Below are 20292 nucleotides of genomic sequence, written 5' to 3' on the forward strand. Positions count from 1 at the left end.
TGTTTAAATCTGTTGCTCCGCCATGGAGTTTAAACCTTGTTCTTAACGTTCTACAAGGAGTTCCGTTTGAACCCCTTCATTCCATTGATATAAAGTTGTTATCTTGGAAAGTGTTATTTTTAATGGCTATTTCTTCGGCTCGGAGAGTCTCTGAGTTATCAGCTTTACATTGTGATTCTCCTTATTTGATTTTTCATTCAGATAAGGTAGTTCTGCGTACAAAACCTGGGTTCTTACCCAAGGTAGTCACTAACAGGAACATCAATCAAGAGATCGTGGTGCCTTCCCTGTGCCCGAATCCTTCTTCAAAGAAGGAACGTCTTCTACACAATCTGGATGTAGTTCGTGCCCTCAAGTTCTACTTGCAGGCAACTAAGGATTTTCGACAAACGTCTTCCCTGTTTGTCGTGTACTCTGGTCAGAGGAGAGGTCATAAGGCTTCGGCTACCTCTCTCTCCTTCTGGCTTCATAGCATAATTCGTTTAGCCTATGAGACTGCTGGACAGCAGCCTCCTGAAAGAATTACAGCTCATTCTACTAGAGCTGTGGCTTCCACTTGGGCCTTTAAGAATGAGGCCTCTGTTGAACAGATTTGCAAGGCTGCAACTTGGTCTTCGCTTCATACTTTTTCCAAATTTTACAAATTTGACACTTTTGCTTCTTCGGAGGCTATTTTTGGGAGAAAGGTTCTTCAGGCAGTGGTTCCTTCTGTATAATGAGCCTGCCTATCCCTCCCGTCATCCGTGTACTTTTGCTTTGGTATTGGTATCCCAGAAGTAATGATGACCCGTGGACTGATCACACATAACAGAAGAAAACATAATTTATGCTTACCTGATAAATTCCTTTCTTCTGTTGTGTGATCAGTCCACGGCCCGCCCTGTTTTTTAAGGCAGGTAAAGATTTTTTAAATTATACTCCAGTCACCACTTCACCCTTGGTTTCTCCTTTCTCGTTGATTCTTGGTCGAATGACTGGGAGTGACGTAGAGGGGAGGAGCTATATGCAGCTCTGCTGGGTGAATCCTCTTGCATTTCCTGTTGGGGAGGAGTTATATCCCAGAAGTAATGATGACCCGTGGACTGATCACACAACAGAAGAAAGGAATTTATCAGGTAAGCATAAATTATGTTTTCTAGATCTAAAGGCGATCAAACCTGCAGATTATAAAATACATGTTTAATGTCTAATTACTTGAAACCTATTAAAACCCTCAAACAAATTTTAGGTTTGACCATATAGGGGTCCATTTTTGTCCGCTGCACGTCGATAAATGCTGCTTTTATCATTGCACCAGCAGTTCTTGTGAACTGCTGGTGCAATGCCGCCCCTGCAGATTCGTGGCCAATCGGCCGCTAGCAGGGGCTGTCAATAACCCAATCGTATTTGATCGGGTTGATTTCTGTCTGCTGCTTCAGAGCAGGCAGACAGGTTATGGAGCAGTGGTCTTTTGAAGGCTCGCTGAGAACACGGGGCATCAAGCTCTGTATGGAGCTTGATAAATTGACCCCATAGACTCACTGCTGCATGGATTAATATCAGTTTATTCTATTTACCGGGACATTGTCAATTAAACCTGCAGCATAGCATAGAGCAGACCCCTAACAGCAACTTTTTCCACACTGAAGATGTTGTGGTCTTTTGTTCAAAAAATAAAAATACCCTGCTCTCATGGATATCAAACAATTGCAAACACACCACAGGTTTATAAAAAAAAAAAAGTTTATTCCCATTGATAGTTTACAATATTCGCTACATCTGGGCGACTAGGAACTGGAAATTGTTCAACAATGACTTCCTGTTTCACAGGGGTATAAATGAGGTAACACACAGGCCAAATTCCCTTAGTCATTCATAATAATGGGTAAGAAGACAAAGGAATATGGCTGTTTGGCAAAAGGTTGTTGAGTTTCACAAAATGGTAAGTGTTTCTAAGGAGATAGCTAAGCATTGAAAATGTCCATTTCCACCATCAGAGCAACAATTTAAGTTCCAGTTAACTGGTAATGTTATGAATCAACATGGAAGAGGACGTGTCAATATTGTCTCAACGCTCTGTGGAGGATGGTTCGAGTGGCCTTAAAGGGAAAGTATAGTCCAAAATAAACTTTTGAGTCAGAAAGAAAATGTAATTTTAAACAATTTTCCAATATACTTTTCTTTTTTAAGACCCGATGAGTCCACGGATCATCTAAATTACTAATGGGATACTCCCCTCCTGGTCAGCAGGAAGAGGCAAAGAGCACCACAGCAGAGCTGTTAAATAACTCCTTCCTTCCCACCCCAGTCATTCTCTTTGCCTACGTTGGTGATAGGAAGAGGTAAAGTGAGGTGTTAGTATAGATTCTTCAATCAAGAGTTTATTATTTTTAAAGTAGTGCAAGATTGTGCTGCTTTGTTCTAGGGTGTAGCCATAGTCAATATCAGTCTCTTCAGTAGAGCTTTGGTGGCTTTAGAGCAATGGAAACTTGTGGGACATAATTCTCACTGTGCCTCCCATACATTGATGCTGCCCTAATCCTAATAGCTTAAGTAAGATGACTCAGGCTTTATCTTTATCCACAGGGCTATGGGAGGGAGAGGACCTCTTAAACCTGCTGAGCTGCCCTGCTGTCGGGCAGAATTGAAAGGGAAGTGCTGACTTTTTATTCTGGGTCTGAAATCTCAGATGAGTGAAGTACTTTATTTAGTGGGATATAGCTCCTATACATTAAAGGGAGTGAGTTCAAAGTGACAGCATTTTATTAGCAGGCACTGGGGCTGAGGAGATGGTGGCTTTTTCTGGGGGCTTTGTATTGGGCGGAGTAAAGGGAGCTTGCGATTAGAACGCTCACGAGAAGACTCTTTGGTCACATTATTTTTTTATTTTTTTTTGCTAAGCTACAATATATAATGTGGTAGCCAAATTTGCCCCAGATAGATTTGTTTCAGTTAGCTTCCGGTGGCATAATGGCTGTAATATCAGCCCCATTATTCTAGTGGGTTAAGACATCTTATCAAGCATAATAGTGACTGGGAGTTTGATATTATAACGTCCACGATGGGCGGAGCTTCAGGTGGCGCTTTTTTGGGCTGCGCACCTGGTGGGTTAAAGGCTGCATCATATCAAAGACGGGAGCTTGACATTGTGACGCCCACAAAGGGCGGAGCTATGGGTGGCGCCAATTTGGGCTGCACACTCTAATCTCTAACTCTGTTGCTGGAAACGTAGTAATTAGTGGTCGCTGACAATACAGCTACGTCAGGATCATATTGCACTTGGTCATGAGAGCATATGATAGTCCCTGCTAAACACAATTTCATGGTTTAACTTCCATCAGTCTCCCTGTTGCAGCGACTGGAATAAAAGAACAATAAATCTGATACATTACTACAGTTATGTTGTTCTTAGGTTTTTGAGCATAATTATAATTTAACCTATTAGTAGGGCACCTCAGCAATGTTTTGCTGAGGGTTGGATAACTTCTGCATTAATTGTGTATTTTAGTTTATTTATTCACACAAATAGTTATTTTTTAAATTTAAAGAGACAGTACAATTTTTTTTTTTTTTTATAAATTAAATTTTATTCCAAAATGTCACACTTTTCAGAATCTACACCTAAGGCGTTTGCGGTTTAGAAGTCTTGTCAAACTATGCCACAATTTTATGGCCCACATGCAGTGCCTACCGTCACTAGTGCAACGGCATATTGGTTTGATGCGTTATCTGATGCTATTACGTCAAACTCCCGTGGGTGAAATCCAGGATAGGATAAAAGCTTTCTAATTGGCTAATCCTTTATTTCGAATTCTTTGCTTCAAGTTATCAAAATGGGAGCATAGGTTTCTCTGTTCCAGATCAGAGCATTAGGGTTAAAACCTTGGTCTGTGGATGTGACCTCTAAGTCTAAGTTTTTAGCAATTCCCTACAAGGGGAAGAAATTGTTGGGACCTGGCTTGACGGAAATTATCTCTGATATCTCGGGAGGTAAAGGTAATTTTCTCCCTCAGGATAAGTGAAACGAACAGGACAGAGTATTTTTTGTTCCTTTCAAGATTTCAAGGGAAATTCTTCCTTGTGTGCATCCAAGCAGGAACAGTCTATATACCTTCATGGAGACCAAATCAGGTTTGGAATAAGGGAAAACAATCCAAGAAACCTGCTATTCAACCAAAGACAGCATGAAGGGCATGCCCCTGATCTGGGACTGGATCTTGTAGGGGGCAGACTTTTCTTCTTCACTCAGTATCCCTGGGCAATAGGACTAGTGTCCTAGAGATACAAACTAGAGAAGCGTTCTTACACGGTGTAGGATATTTCTCTGACCTGGAAGTGGGGTCTGGATTTTATTCATATCCGTTTGTGATTCCCTAAGAAGAGGAAATTTTCAGGTCAATTTTAAATCTTAAGAGTCTAAACAAATTTCTTAAAGTACCATCCTTTAGAATCAAAACTATTCATTCCATTCTCCCTTTGATCAAAGAGGGTCAGTTTATGACAACAGTGGTTTTTAAAGGACGCGTACCTGCATGTTCCCATTTATAGGGATCTCACGCGTTCCTTGTCTTTCTAGACTCTTTTTCCATTCTGTCTTGCCACAGCTCCCAGAATTCTCACAAGGGTTTGGGAATCGCTGTTAGGCGGTGCTTCGGTTACGGGACATTGCAGTGGTGTCCTATCTGTACGACATCCCAGTCCAGGAGCTATTCTTAAAACAGCAAGATCCACACACAGACATTGTGGTATCTCGGGTGGAAGGTAGAATTGGAAAATAGTTCCTTTGTTCCTAATACAAGAGTAACTTGATTGGGAATTATAACAGTATCATCCCGTATCATCTGTGTACTCTAGCTTGGGTATTGAATCCCATTAGTAATTAAGATGATCCGTGGACTCATCGTGTCTTGAAAAAAAGAAAATGTATGCTTACCTGATAAATTTATTTCTTTTTTGACACTGAGTCCACGGCCCGCCCTGTTCTTGTACACAGTTTGTGGGGTATGTAAACTTCAGACACCTCTGCACCTTGGCTTTTCCTTTCGCTTCCTAACTTCGGTCGAATGACTGGAGTGGGAGGGAAGGGAGGAGCTATATATGCAGCTCTGCTGTGGTGTGCTTTACCTCATGCTGACTAGGAGGTGAATATTCCATTAGTAATTAAGATGATCCATGGACTTATCGTGTCAAAAAAGAAATACATTTATCAGGTAAGCATACATTTTCTTTTACCAATTTTGCTTTGTTTTCTTGGTATTTTTAGTTGAAACTGAGGAGGTTCTTATGCTAATTTCTTGAAGGCCGCCTCTTCTCTCAAAGCATTTTGACAGTTTTTTTACCACTAGAGGGTGTTAGTTCGTGGGCGCTCATGCACATGCAGTTCAGGTAACAGTAGATAAGGTTGAAAAGACCGAAGTCCATCAAGTTCAACCTATACAAATTTAAAATACTTACACTACTTACTTGTTTATATACAAATATGTATCCAGACTATTTTTAAATGTATGTGAGGCCAGCTCTGATTGGCTAAAATGGATGTCTTTAAAAAGAACTGAAATAAGTGGGCAGTTTGTAGACGCTTAATTACAAGGTAATCACATAGGTGTATTTATATAACTGTTGGTTGTGCAAAACTAGGGAATGGGTAATAAAGGGGATTATCTATCTTTTTAAACAATAAAAACTCTGGTGTAAACTGTCACTTTATCTCCAAGGAGCACAGCTGGAGAATTGCAGAAGTTAGTTGTGTCTTTGGGTCAGTTTCTCCAAAACTAGAAGGGTTTCAAGGAAAATCTCTACTCATCCAAAAACAAACTCAAGCATCTTCTGTTTGCTAGACACTACTGAAACTTTAAATGGAATTGGGTTCTATGGTCAGATTGAACCACAATAGACATCGTTGGCAATAAACACCAGAAGTGGGTTTGGCGCACACAGAGAGGTAGCCATATGGAAAAGTACCTCATGCTCAGGGTTAAATATGGTAGTGGCTCTTAACTGTTTTGGGGCTGTTTTTCTGCCAGAAGACCTGGATATTTTCTAAGGCTACATGGCATTATTGGCTATATTAATTATCAACTGATATTATAACACCTGACTGCCTCTAACAGAAAGATTAAAATGGACCATGGTTGGATCTTCCAGCAGGACAATGATCCAAAAAACATTAAAAAGAAAAAAAAAACACAAATAGTTTACTGACCACACAATCAAGGTCCTGTCATGGCCATCCCAGTCCCTTGACTTAAACCTCATAGAATACATGTGGGGTGAACTGAAGAGAAGATTCTACCAGTGTCAACCTCAAAATATGAAGGAATTGCTCTCGGATCCCTTGCCATGTATTTTCCAAACACATCAGGCATTATAGGAAAAAGACTCGGCTGTTATCTTAGCAATGGGAGGTAGTACAAAGTATTGACTTAAAGGGTGCCAATAATTGTGCTACACCTATATTTAACAAAGATGATTTGTTTAACCTGTTTGCAATTGTTTGATATCCCTGGGAGCAGAGTATTTTGTGTATGTATGATGATATTATTATCAAAAGGTTGAACAATAAAAAAAATAAAGAGCAAATCCAGTTATTTTGCAAAAAGAAGCATTAATTAGTAATCATTTTTATACGCTGCAGTTAGTATAACAAGTCAGGGGTAACACATTCAGAGAACCATTTTATAGTGAACTGTCCGTTAAACCCAGTCACTACCAAAAAGCCATTATTCCATATCCCTCAAAGGTAGCCCAGTGGAATGTTCCAGTACTAATTCAATTGTTCTAGTAAAAGTGAAGTGCCTTTCATTTAGTGTTTTTGCACTGTCCCCACAGAAGTGGGTTAAAGTGCATTGCTTAAATATCCAAAATTACATCTAGGTCTCAGCGGCAGTACAACATATATGCTTTGAAAGCTTCATCTCCAATCCAGATTTTTTTTTTTATTAACTATGAAACACAAATTGCTTTTAGGTACCATGGTAAGTTATTTTGACAGGAAACAGTTTCACTATGGTGTAAAGTTCAGATGCTATACAGAGTCCATGTTAGAGCTGTCCTCTATTAACCTTCTCACAGCCACTAATCTCTGGGAAGAACAAGCTGGAGAAAGGATTGCTCTAGACAGGTGGAGATGCAGCTGTCAGAGGAAAATGTCCTAATATTAAAAACCGCTTGCTTCCAATTATAAAACCATTGCGGTCTAAGCTTGCTAATTCCCTCTAACATCTCATCCATCTTCTTGTACCCTGACCAATCTATCTACCACTATCATTCCACCTTTACATCGGTCCTTGACAATCTGGCCCCTCTTACCATTGTTCGGAAATCACACACTCATCCTCAGCCCTGGCATACTCCTCTGACACGGTAGCTACGCAGATGTTCCGATACTGCTGAGTGGCACTGGAGAAAATCTCAGAGCTCAGCTGATTTTCTTCATTATAAGTTAATTTTGAATTCCTACTATTCTGCCCTTAATCTCTATGAGCAACACTACTTCTCTACTCTTATCGCTAATCTTCAAACCCAAAAAGTCTCTTCTCCACTTTTAATATTCTTCTCCGCCCACCCCCTAATACAACTTCTGTCAGCTAAAGACTTTGCCAGCCACTTCAATAACAAAGTTGACTTCATCATAAACTAAATCAGCTCTCAACATACTTCCATTCTCTCACCCCCTCAAATGCTCACAATCAACCACAACCCACATAGCCATAAATTTAGCTCTTTCTCCCCTGTTAAGTTTCGGCACTTATACTGAGCTCTCACCTCACTACCTATCCCCTCAAAGCTGCTCCCCTCCCTCTCTTCTACCCTATACTCGCACACATTTTCGACCCCTCAGCACACACTGGTCACACCTATCCTCCAAAACCTCTTGATCCAACCTCCCCATTCACCTACTGCTCTATTTCCCTACTCCCTTTTGCCTCAAAGTATATTGAAAAGCTAGTATATGCACGCCTATCCCATTTCCTTACATTAAAATCCCTACTCGACCCACTGCAATCCCAATTTCGTCCCCATCACTCCACAGAGACTGCAATCGTTAAGGTTACCAACGACCTACTTACAGCAAAATCAAAAGGCCACTTCTCTCTGCTTATCCTCCTTGATCTGTCCGCAGCCTTTGATACTGTTGACCACCCTCTTGCTCCAAACCCTCCAATCCTTCGGCATTTGTGACGCAGCCCTCTAGTGGTTCTCGTCCGACCTGTCGAACCGTACCTTTAGTGTAGCCTTCTCTGGGGCCTCCTCTGCCCCGTCACCACTTTCTGTTGGGGTACCACAAGGCTCTGTCCTCTGTCCCCTTCTCAATCGACATGTCAGGTTCCCTAATAAAGTCCCACGGGTTCCAATATCATTTGTATGCAGACAACATCCAAATCTACTTCTCTGCACCAGACCTATCTCCTTCCTCGCTAACCCGTGTCACTGTCTTTCTCACATCTCTTCCTGTCTGTCCTCTCACTGTAAGCTTAAAGGGACACTCAGGTTAAATTAAATTTTCATGATTCAGATACAGCATGTAATTTTAAACAACTTTCCAATTTACTTCCATTAAAAAATAATGTGCACAGTCTTTTATATTTACAATTTTTGAGTCACCAGATCCTACTGAGCATGTGCAAGAATTCAGACTATACGTATATGCATTTGTGATTGGCTGATTCCTATCACATGGTACAAGGGGAGTGGAAATATACATAACTTTAAAATTTGTTATAAAAAAATCTACTACTCATTTGAAGTTCAGACTAAGTGCTATTGCATTGTCTTGTTATCTTGCATTTGTTGATTATGCAAATCTAATGTGTTGACTGGTCCTTTAAGAGCCATGCTGTTTGTAGATCACCTTCTTTAGAGCTGACTACAACAGTGAAACTCTTGGCAAGGCCCTCTACCTGTCTGATCCCTATAAATGTTTTCTTGTATTCCGCCTATGTTTATAGCGCTGCGGAATCTGTTGACGCTCTACAAAACAACAATAATAATAATAATTAAAACCGGAGGATTTTTTTATTTTAAATCTGAAAGCAAAGAATGTTCATTAATATTGTAATCCGTAATGATAGGTCTATAGGCTGCTGGTAGTAATGGCTCTTTACCTTGTTTTGACAACTACATTGGTTGTCCTAAATTTTCCAGACATTGCATTCTTTTCTTCATAATAACTCCTGCTATCTGTAAGGGAACCTAACATTTTTTGCTTAAAGCGACATGATAGAAGTAAATTGGAAACATTTTTAAAATTGTATTCTCTTATTGAATTTGCTTCATGTTAGTTAGAGATATCCAGATAGGTGGCGTGCGCATGTCTGCAGCACTAGGAAATAGTGCTGCCAGTTAGTGGTCTTGCTGTTGTAGAACATTGTGGCAAAACTGCTGCCATATAGTGCTGCAGACACATGCACACTCCTGAACTTACCATCTTGCTTTCCAACAAAGTATAACAAGAAAACAAAGATTTGATAATAGCAGTAAATTGTAATGTTTTAAAACCTGTATGTTCTATCTGAATCATGAAAGAAAAAAGTTGAGGTTCATGTCACTTTTTTTATTCTATAAAATTCAAATGATAAATATTTTTGCGTTTATAGATCTCAATATCCTCCTTTTCAACCCAACCACACCAGGTGAGCTGGTAACATATTTCAATGCGTGCAAACTTAAGTCTGACCTAGAAAATTTGATTTATTTTAGCGTCTTTGTCACCTACATGGATATATCCTATGTTGCCATGAACTCTAGGGCTATTGGAAAGGGAAGTTCTGGTTTAAAACTTAAACTAATATAGATGGAAGCCCAATCTGTTACAAATCTTTATAATCTCTTTGGAAATACATCTGAGATACTAGACAAAGGCAAAATGTATCTTCTGAATGAAAAGTCACATTGCATTCATGTAAAAAGAATGTTAAAGGGATACTAAAGTAAGGATTAAGAACTCCTGTTTCTGATAAAGCATGTGGTTTTAAGCTACTTTCTAATTTACTTCCATTATCGTATTGTGCAGGTTTTTTTTTTATGTGCACACTTTCTGAGGCAACCGCGAGCATGTGCAAAAAGTTACTGGGTGAGACGGCAAAGGGAATTTTGAAATGTGTGAAAATCTGCTCATTTAGTAATTGCTTTCTTTTTATAATCCACTTTGTTAATTATTTTTCTCCATTTAAATGGATAGGAAAGTCAAATTAAACTAGATAGAGCATGTAATTTTAAGACACTTAGATTCACTTATTTTCAAATTTACTTTGTACTGAGTATCTATTTAAAGAATGTGCATAACTATTGGGACCTAGCTGCTGACTGGTGGCGTCACATAAATGCATTTTTAGATTTGCATAACTAACAAGTGACTTCATTAACTCATCCAATAATGCAGTGATTTTCAACCTTTTTTTTTTTTTTTGCCGTGGCAGACATTTTTACATTTAAAAAAAATCCTGCGGCACACCACCATCCCAAAATTTTACAAAATCACACATTGTAGCCTAATACAGCGCGTGTGTGTATGTATGTATACATACACACACACACGTACTGTGCTGTCATGCCTCTTACAAACTATATGTGACATATTGACATTCATTCACAAACAATCATAATGATTGTCTGTGAATGAATGTCAATATGTCATGGTTGTAAATGATGCCTGCCTGATGATCCTGTCACATACCTCCCAATATTTCAACATTTGAAAGAGGAACATCCCCGCACTGGGAAAAGTTGTCCTCCCCCCGCAAACTGGGAAAAGAGGAGCACAAGCTTATATGTGGAGGAGGAGCAAAACTGCGCCAGCATGCATGGGGGATTGAAGTGTCGCGTGGTGCTGCGGGTAGAGCCGGCACTAGGCACATGTTGTGGGGGTTCCTTCCAAGTGTGAACACGGGTCCGGGAGGCGAGCTGCCGCTGCACAGTTACCCTCAGTCATCATCTCACTCAAAATAAAAAAAAACGGCCCAGAGTAAAAAACTGACAACATTGTGACATTTTTAAAATATTGCTTGCCTGCCTACTGAGGATCTCTCACGGCACACTGGTTGAAAAACACTGCAAAAATGTGTCCAGGCAGCTCCCAAGAAGTGCTTTACTGCTCCTTCAGAAAAGGATTACAAGAAAATGGAACAAATTTGATAATAGAAATAAATTAAGTTGTTTAAAATAGTTTGCTTTTTTTGAATCATGAATTTTTTTTTGGGGTTTCATGTCCCTTTAATGGTCTTTGCCTATGGTGCTCAAAGGGAGATTAGTAAGAAACTTTTTTAACTACCCATTTCTGTTGCCTAAGTGACTATATTCTGTTTTCCCACAGTACACTCCAGTTTAGAACATATTTTAAAGGACCACTCAATGCAGTATAACTGCATAATTAACAAGTGCATAAAAAAGAACAATGCAATAGCACTTACTCTGAATTTTAAAGGGATAGAACACTCACAAATATTCTCTTTTGCATTGCATAAAACTCAGCATCAAAAGTTATATTGCAATATAATGTTGTTAGCGAATATTTATCATTTTTAAGTATTTTACCTTATGATTGTAATAACCTAGCCCAAGCCCTCCAGAAGCAAACGTTAAACTCCCAATAAGTGCAATCGTACGCACATATCAATACCTTCCATCATGGCTGACGGCACATGCGCACAATAATCCGTATGCCTCTGCAACGTCACGGTAACACTCATGTAGTTCCATACAGGGTGTTACTGTGATCAAGTAGGTTGGAGTATGGGCTGGACGAAGTGGTGTGAACAGAGTGTGTTGGACACAGGAAACGGAAAAACACTGATCATCACGATCCTACCAATGCAATGAATCTGCAAAGTTTATTTTTATTTTAATAATAAATTGGTTTTAAATATAAAGGCTATTTACATTTTAAATATTTAAAATATAAAGACAACTATAAAAGATGCAAGTATAAGTCGATATGCTTGGAAATGCATCTTTATTACTGCACACAATTTTGTGCCATAAATATATATAATTTATACACATTTGATAAAAAGGATGACTGAAACTCACCTTTGCAATAAAAAAAAATATAGCAAGTTTTTCGGTATGTGTGTACCATGTATGTTAAGAACTTCACTGCATTGCTAGAATTGTAACGATCAGCCATTATTCTGTAAAGAATCTACTTTTTTTTCAGCTTTATTTTACTCTGCATTAATATTAAAAAATGAGTTTAATTCATTCCTTTTATCAAATGTCTGAAATTTATATAAATTTATGGCATACGCGATCATAACGATGTATTTCCAAGCATAATCTGTAAATAGCATTCCTAATTGACAACAATTTCACATGCAGCTGTAGTTAAATATAGGCAATTTATATATATATATATATATATATATGTCTATAAAATAAGAGGATTAGTGTCCCTAAAAGACATGTCATTGCAGATTGTGAATCCAACCTAAATACGTGGGTCTGTCAATCACCTTACTCAAGAATGGCCCAATATGAAACGTCACTAACAATATTCTAACTGCACTGCTCATATGACCTACGTCAGCGTTGACAAAAACGCCCATATAAGATTAATTCTCGGGCGAAATAGGGCTAAAAAGCATGTACTTTGTGATTGGCTGAGGATCGTGTAGCACCAAACTACCTCTTTTTTAAAGGGAGGATCGGACACTGCAGCCAGGAACTATTTGACGTTTTAAACTGTAGGTTTTTCAATATTCAATAATAATCGAAAAGATTTGCAAGAGTAGGGCACATGTCTGATTAGTGTAGAATATTTACATGCTTTTTTTGGACACTTTTATTTTCTATACCTTTTTTTTTTTTTTTTAAAAGCACTTTTTCTCTTGCAAGGTGTATCCAGTCCACGGATTCATCCTTTACTTGTGGGATATTCTCATTCCCTACAGGAAGTGGCAAAGAGAGCACACAGCAAAGCTGTCCATATAGCTCCCCCTCTAGCTCCACCCCCCAGTCATTCTCTTTGCCGTCTCTAAGCACTAGGGTCTCTCTATGGGAGGGTAAAGTGAATTTGGTGTTAGATTTGTAGTTTTATATCTTCAATCAAAAGTTTATTTTGAAATGGTACCGGTTTGTACTATTTACTCTCTAGCAGAAAAGTGATGAAGAATTCTGCTGAGAGGAAAATGATTTTAGCATGTTGTAGCTAAAATCCATTGCTGTTCCCACACAGGACTGAGGAGTACCAGAAAACTTCAGTTGGGGGGAACAGTTTGCAGGCTTGACTGCAATGAGGTATGTTCAGTGATTTATTTCTAGACAAGACTGAGATAATGCTAGAAGACTGACAAGATCCCCATGTGGGGGAGGGTAAGCTATGTTCCGAGACTTAGTATAGAATTGAATGCTTACATGACAGGGCTAAATAGGCTGGTTGACACTAATGCAGGGCAATCTATTATTTTATTTAAGATATACTCGTTGGAGACACCTTTTTAAGCACTTTGGAGTGTTTTACTGGGGTTATTATCCACATGGCATAAATGTAGTCACTTAGAAGTGATTTTTGTAGGCCTTACAACTCCGGAGTGGGAGGGGCCTAATTTCGCGCCTCAGATGCGCAGTTAAAATTGAAAGGCTGTTGCATGCTGCTTCATATGGAGGGTCCAGCTGCTGATTGAGGGCCTAAAAGAAGCTTTATTCCCCCAAAACTGATCCCTATGGGCAGGTAGGGCCACAGCAGTAAGCTGTGGCAAGGTGCTGTAGTTAATTAACCGGTTGTTGGCTTTAGGCTGCTCCGGTTTGGGCATTAAGGGGTTAATCGTTCTGAAACTTGCTGTGCAATCATATAAAGCCTTAGGTACATACTGTGAAAATTTCAAAATGATTGGTGCATTCTTCATTGTTTTGTAAAATTGTGTGCTTTTAATTTCTTAAAGGCACAGTAACGTTTTTTCAAATTGTGTTTTTTTATTTGATTAAAGTGTTTTCCAAGCCTGCTAGTGTATGCTACTAGTCTGTTAAACATGTCTGACACTAAGGAAAATCCTTGTTCGATGTGTTTAGAAGCCATGGTGGAACCCCCTCTCAGAATGTGTCCCAATTGCACTAATATGTCTATACACTTTTTAAAGATCATATTGTTGCACTTAAAAGTGTGGCCCTAGATGATTCTCAGCCTGAAGGTAATGAGGATAGTCCGTCTACCTCTCCCCATGTGTCACAACCAGTTACGCCCGCTCAAGCGATGCCTAGTACCTCTAGTGCGTCTGCCCCTATTACATTGCAACAGCTAGCGACAGTCATGGATAATTCCCTTGCGGCCTTTCTATCCAAACTGCCAGTTTTTCCTGCAAAGCGCGATAGCTCTGTTTTAAGAACAGATTATGAGCAGTCTGAAGCTTTGGTAGCCTTATCCGATGTACCCTCACAACACTCCGAAGTGGGGGTGAGGGATTTGATGTCTGTGGGAGAAATTTCCCACTCAGGAAAGGTTTCTCATCAGGCAGAGTCAGATTCATTAGCATTTAAACTGGAACACCTCCGCGTATTGCTCAGGGAGGTATTAGCCACTCTGGGTGATTGTGACCCTATGGTGGTCCCAGAGAAATTGTGTAAAATGGACAAGTACCTAGAGGTCCCTGTATACACTGATGCGTTTCCGATCCCTAAAAGGGTTGCGGATATTGTTTCTAGGGAGTGGGATAGACCAGGTGTCCCTTTTGTTCCCCCCCCCCCCCCTATTATTAAGAAAATGTTCCCCATAACTGACCCCAGGCGGGACTCGTGGCAGACGGTCCCTAAGGTAGAGGGGGCTGTTTCTTCACTTGCTAAGCGCACAACCATACCAATTGAAAACAGTTGTGCTTTTAAAGATCCTATGGATAAAAAGTTAGAAGGTTTACTTAAGAAAATTTTTGTTCAAGGTTTCCTTCTCCAATCTATTGCCTGCATTATTCCTGTAACTACTGCAGTGGCTTTCTGGTTTGAGGCGCTGGAGGAGTCGCTCCAGACGGAGACCTCGTATGACGAAATTATGGATAGAATTAAGGCTCTAAAGCTGGCTAATTCTTTTATCACAGATGCCGCTTTGCAATTAGCTAAGTTAGCGGCAAAAAATTCAGGTTTCACCATTATGGCGCGCAGAGCGCTTTGGCTCAAGTCATGGTCGGCTGATGTGTCGTCAAAATCAAAATTATTAAATATCCCTTTCAAGGCAAAGACCCTTTTCGGGCCAGAATTGAAAGAGATTATTTCAGAAATCACCGGAGGAAAGGGCCATGCTCTCCCTCAGGACAAGCCCTTTAAGGCTAGAAACAAAGCTAATTTTCGTTCCTTTCGTAACTTCAGGAGCGGTCCCGCTTCAGCCTCTACAGCTGCAAAGCAAGAGGGTAACACTTCACAGCCCAAGGCAACCTGGAAGCCTTACCAGGGCTGGAACAAGGGTAAACAGGCCAAAAAGCCTGCAGCTGCTACCAAGGCAGCATGAAGGGGTAGCCCCCAATCCGGGACCGAATCTAGTAGGGGGCAGACACTCTCTCTCTCTTCGCTCAGGCCTGGGCAAGAGATGTTCACGATCCCTGGGCATTAGAGATTGTTACCCAGGGATATCTTCTAGAATTCAAGGACTCCCCTCCAAAGGGAAGGTTCCACATTTCTCGTCTGTCTACAGACCAGACAAAGAAAGAGGCGTTCTTACGCTGTGTAGAAGATCTACATACGATGGGAGTGATATACCCAGTTCCAATGGCAGAACAAGGTCTGGGTTTTTACTCAAACCTGTTTGTGGTTCCCAAAAAAGAAGGAACTTTCAGACCAATCCTGGATCTAAAAATTCTAAACAGATTCCTCAGAGTCCCATCATTCAAGATGGAGACCATTCGGACAATCTTGCCTATGATCCAGGAAGGTCAATATGACTACCGTGGATCTAAAGGATGCGTACCTGCATATCCCTATCCACAAAGATCATCAGTTCCTCAGGTTCGCTTTCCTAGACAAGCATTCCCAGTTCGTGGCTCTTCCATTCGGTTTAGCCACTGAATTTTCACAAAGGTGCTAGGGTCCCTTTTGGCGGTTCTAAGACCGCGGGGCATAGCAGTGGTGCCTTATTTGGACGACATCTTAATTCAGGCGCCGTCCTTTCACAGAGCCAAGGCTCACACAGAGATTGTATTGGCCTTTCTGAGGTCTCACGGGTGGAAGGTGAACATCAAAAAGAGTTCCCTGTCCCCACTCCCAAGGGTTCCCTTCCTAGGAACACTAGTAGATTCAGTAGAAATGAGAATATTTCTGATGGAGGTCAGAAAGTTGAAACTTTTAACTACTTGCCGAGTTTTTCATTCCATTCCTCGGCCATCTGTAGCTCAGTGCATGGAGGCAATCGGATTAATGGTAGCGGCAATGGACATAGTCCCTTTTGCTCGGATACACCTCAGACCACTGCAACTATGCATGCTCAAACAGTGGAATGGGGATTATGCAGATTTGTCTCCTCAAATTCAGTTGGAGCAGGAGACCAGAGATTCTCTTCTCTGGTGGTTGTCTCAGGACCACCTGTCTCAGGGAATTTGTTTCCGCAGGCCAGAGTGGGTCATTGTAACGACCGACGCCAGTCTGTTAGGCTGGGGTGCGGTCTGGGACTCCCTGAAAGCTCAGGGCTTATGGTCTCGGGAAGAAACTCTTCTCCCGATAAACATTCTGGAACTGAGAGCGATATTCAACGCTCTTCAGGCATGGCCTCAACTAGCTGCGGCCAAATTCATCAGATTTCAGTCGGACAACATCACGACTGTAGCTTACGTCAATCATCAGGGGGGAACAAAGAGTTCCCTAGCGATGACGGAAGTAACCAAAATAATCAGGTGGGCGGAGGATCACTCCTGCCATCTCTCAGCAATTCACATCCCAGGAGTAGACAACTGGGAGGTGGATTTTCTAAGTCGTAAGACTTTTCACCCGGGGGGAGTGGGAACTCCACCCGGAGGTATTTGCCCAGCTGACTCAGCTATGGGGCACTCCAGAATTGTATCTGATGGCGTCCCGTCAGAACACCAAACTTCCTCTCTACCCAAGGCGGTATTGATAGATGCTCTAGCAGCGTTTCCTCTCCTTCCTCGTCTGGTTGCCAGAATCAAGCAGGAGAAGGCTTCGGTGATTCTGATAGCGCCTGCGTGGCCACGCAGGACTTGGTGTGCAGACCTAGTGGACATGTCATCTGTCCCACCATGGATACTGCCAATGAGGCAGGATCTTCTAATTCAGGGTCTGTTCAAGCATCCAAATCTAGTTTCTCTACGTCTGACTGCTTGGAGATTGAACGCTTAATTCTATCAAAGCGTGGTTTCTCTGAGTCAGTTATAGATACTCTGATTCAGGCTAGAAAGCCTGTCACCAGAAAAATCTACCATAAGATATGGCAGAGATATCTTTGTTGGTGTGAATCCAAGGGTTACTCGTGGAGTAAGATTAGGATTCCCAGGATATTGTCTTTTCTCCAAGAAGGATTGGAGAAAGGTTTGTCAGCTAGTTCCTTAAAAGGACAAATATCTGCTCTGTCTATCCTTTTACACGAGCGTCTGGCAGAGGTACCAGACGTTCAAGCGTTTGCTCAGGCTTTAGTCAGAATCAAGCCTGTCTATAAACCTGTGGCTCCGCCATGGAGTCTAAATCTAGTTCTTTCAGTTCTTCAAGGGGTTCCGTTTGAACCTTTACATTCCATAGATATTAAGCTGTTATCTTGGAAAGTTTTGTTTTTAGTAGCTATCCCTTCTGCTCGAAGAGTTTCAGAATTATCTGCCTTACAGTGTGATTCACCTTACCTGGTGTTCCACGCAGATAAGGTAGTTTTGCGTACCAAACCTGGTTTTCTTCCTAAAGTTGTTTCCAACAAGAATATTAACCAGGAAATAGTTGTTCCTTCTCTGTGTCCTAATCCATCTTCGAAGAAGGAACGTCTATTACACAATCTTGATGTAGTTCGTGCTTTAAAGTTCTATTTACAAGCAACTAAGGATTTCAGACAAACATCTTCCTTGTTTGTTATCTATTCTGGTAAGAGGAGAGGTCAGAAAGCGACTACTACCTCTCTTTCCTTTTGGCTGAAAGCATCATCCGTTTGGCCTACGAGACTGCTGGCCAGCAGCCTCCTGAAAGAATTACTGCTCATTCTACTAGAGCAGTGGCTTCCACATGGGCTTTCAAAAATGAGGCTTCTGTTGAACAGATTTGTAAGGCAGCGACTTGGTCTTCACTGCATACTTTTGCCAAATTTTACAAATTCGATACTTTTGCTTCTTCAGAGGCTATTTTTGGGAGAGAGGTTTTGCAAGCAGTGGTGCCTTCCGTTTAAGGTACCTGTCTTGTTCCCTCCCTTCATCCCTGTCCTAAAGCTTTGGTATTGGTATCCCACAAGTAAAGGATGAATCCGTGGACTGGATACACCTTGCAAGAGAAAACAGAATTTATGCTTACCTGATAAATAACTTTCTCTTGCGGTGTATCCAGTCCACGGCCCGCCCTGGCATTTAAGTCAGGTAAAATTTTTTTGTTTAAACTACAGTCACCACTGCACCCTATGGTTTCTCCTTTTTCTTCCTAACCTTTGGTCGAATGACTGGGGGGTGGATCTAGATGGGGAGCTATATGGGCAGCTTTGTTGTGTGCTCTTTGCCACTTCCTGTAGGGAATGAGAATATCCCACAAGTAAAGGATGAATCCGTGGACTGGATACACCGCAAGAGAAAGTAATTTATCAGGTAAGCATAAATTCAGTTTTTTCTCATTTTCTGCCCCCCTGTATCATGGGACAGACATCAGCCAATCACAGGCTAGTATACGTATACCTTTTGAACTTGTGCACATGCTCAGTAGGATCTTGTTCACCAGAAAGTGTGAATATTAAAGGGACACTGTACCCAAATTTTCTTTTGTGATTCAGATTGAACATGAAATTTTAAGCAACTTTCTAATTTACTCCTATTATCAAATTTTCTTCATTCTCTTTGTATCTTTATTTGAAATGCACAAATGTAAGTTTAGATGCCGGCCCATTTTTGGTGAACAACCTGGGTTGCCCTTGCTGATAGGTGGATAAATTCATCCACCAATAAAAAGTGCTGTCCAGAGTACTGAAACCAAAAAAAGCTTAGATGGCTTCTTTTTCAAATAAAGATAGCAAGAGAATTAAGAAAAATTGATAATAGGAGCAAATTAGAAAGTTGCTTATCATGCTCTTTCTGAATTACAAAAGAAAAAAATTGGGTTCAGTGTCCCTTTAAGACTGCAAAATTTGATAATGGAAGTAAAATGGAAAGTGTTTTTAAAACTGCATGCTCCTATCTGATTTCTATGTTTATTTTGACTTTATGTGCATATATAGACTTACATGTTATATAATATACCCTATAAAAACCTTTCCACACCACACAAATTCAATTAACCTTTTTATTACTTAACACTATTTTTTTTTTAATCTAGTTTAAAGTCTAAATGTCGTATGGTCTCAAGTTTTAAAGCTTTTAATATCTTATAAATTTAAATTGTCTTTCATAACCTGTTCTTAAACTGTTCTTAATTCTCAGGTGGGAATAAATTATCAGCCTCCTACTGTGGTGCCAGGTGGAGACCTAGCTAAAGTACAGCGAGCCGTCTGCATGCTTAGTAATACAACTGCAATAGCTGAAGCTTGGGCACGTCTAGACCACAAGTTTGACCTAATGTATGCAAAACGTGCCTTTGTACACTGGTATGTGGGTGAGGGAATGGAGGAGGGAGAGTTTTCAGAAGCACGAGAGGATCTTGCTGCACTGGAAAAAGATTATGAAGAGGTTGGTACCGACTCTGTGGAAGGTGACGAGGACGGAGAGGAGTATTAATAAAATTTGCCTGAAAAAGTATTTTATCCAACAAAAATTATCATTCCTATTATGACTTAGAAATAAAATCTCTTTCAAAAGTGGATATTGTGTTTTATGTGTCTTGGTCTGACACCCTTTTTTTCTGATGACTAAGTCAACTGAAATTACTAGCAGTTAATTAAGATTGTAACATTGGCGCTTGAGCACATAAAGAAAGTGTAAAAGTGATTATACCTTTTATAAATATATGTATCACCCCCCCCAAATAAATGCACTGAAAAAAGGTTTCTATTGTAATATCAATTTAAATTTTAGTGCAATAAACAACTCAAAGGAACTTCTAAAACGTTTTTTATTATGAATTATTTCAATATTGGGGCAATGGAGAACACAAATTTTAGTACACTTTATAAACTCAAATAGATTGCTCATAATATATTTCAGAAATTATGATTTGGTGTTTGACATTAGGGGGGGGATTCAGGGGGAGTTAAGTTTGTGCAAGAATTCTGTTTTA

The 20292-nt window shown here is 40.3% G+C and overlaps 1 protein-coding gene across 1 annotated transcript in view; it reads left to right on the forward strand.

The window, feature by feature from the left end:
• Positions 1-19876, forward strand: part of LOC128653541 (tubulin alpha-1C chain) — a 42573-nt gene extending 22697 nt beyond the window's left edge. Inside the window, exon 5 of the mRNA XM_053706911.1 lies at positions 19500-19876. Within this exon, the coding sequence (XP_053562886.1) occupies positions 19500-19793 (294 nt within the window). The 3' untranslated portion in view covers positions 19794-19876. The remainder of the gene's footprint in view (positions 1-19499) is intronic.
• The last annotated feature ends 416 nt before the right edge of the window (positions 19877-20292 follow it).

This window comes from Bombina bombina, chromosome 3, assembly GCF_027579735.1.
Source record: "Bombina bombina isolate aBomBom1 chromosome 3, aBomBom1.pri, whole genome shotgun sequence".
Lineage (NCBI taxonomy): Eukaryota > Metazoa > Chordata > Amphibia > Anura > Bombinatoridae > Bombina > Bombina bombina.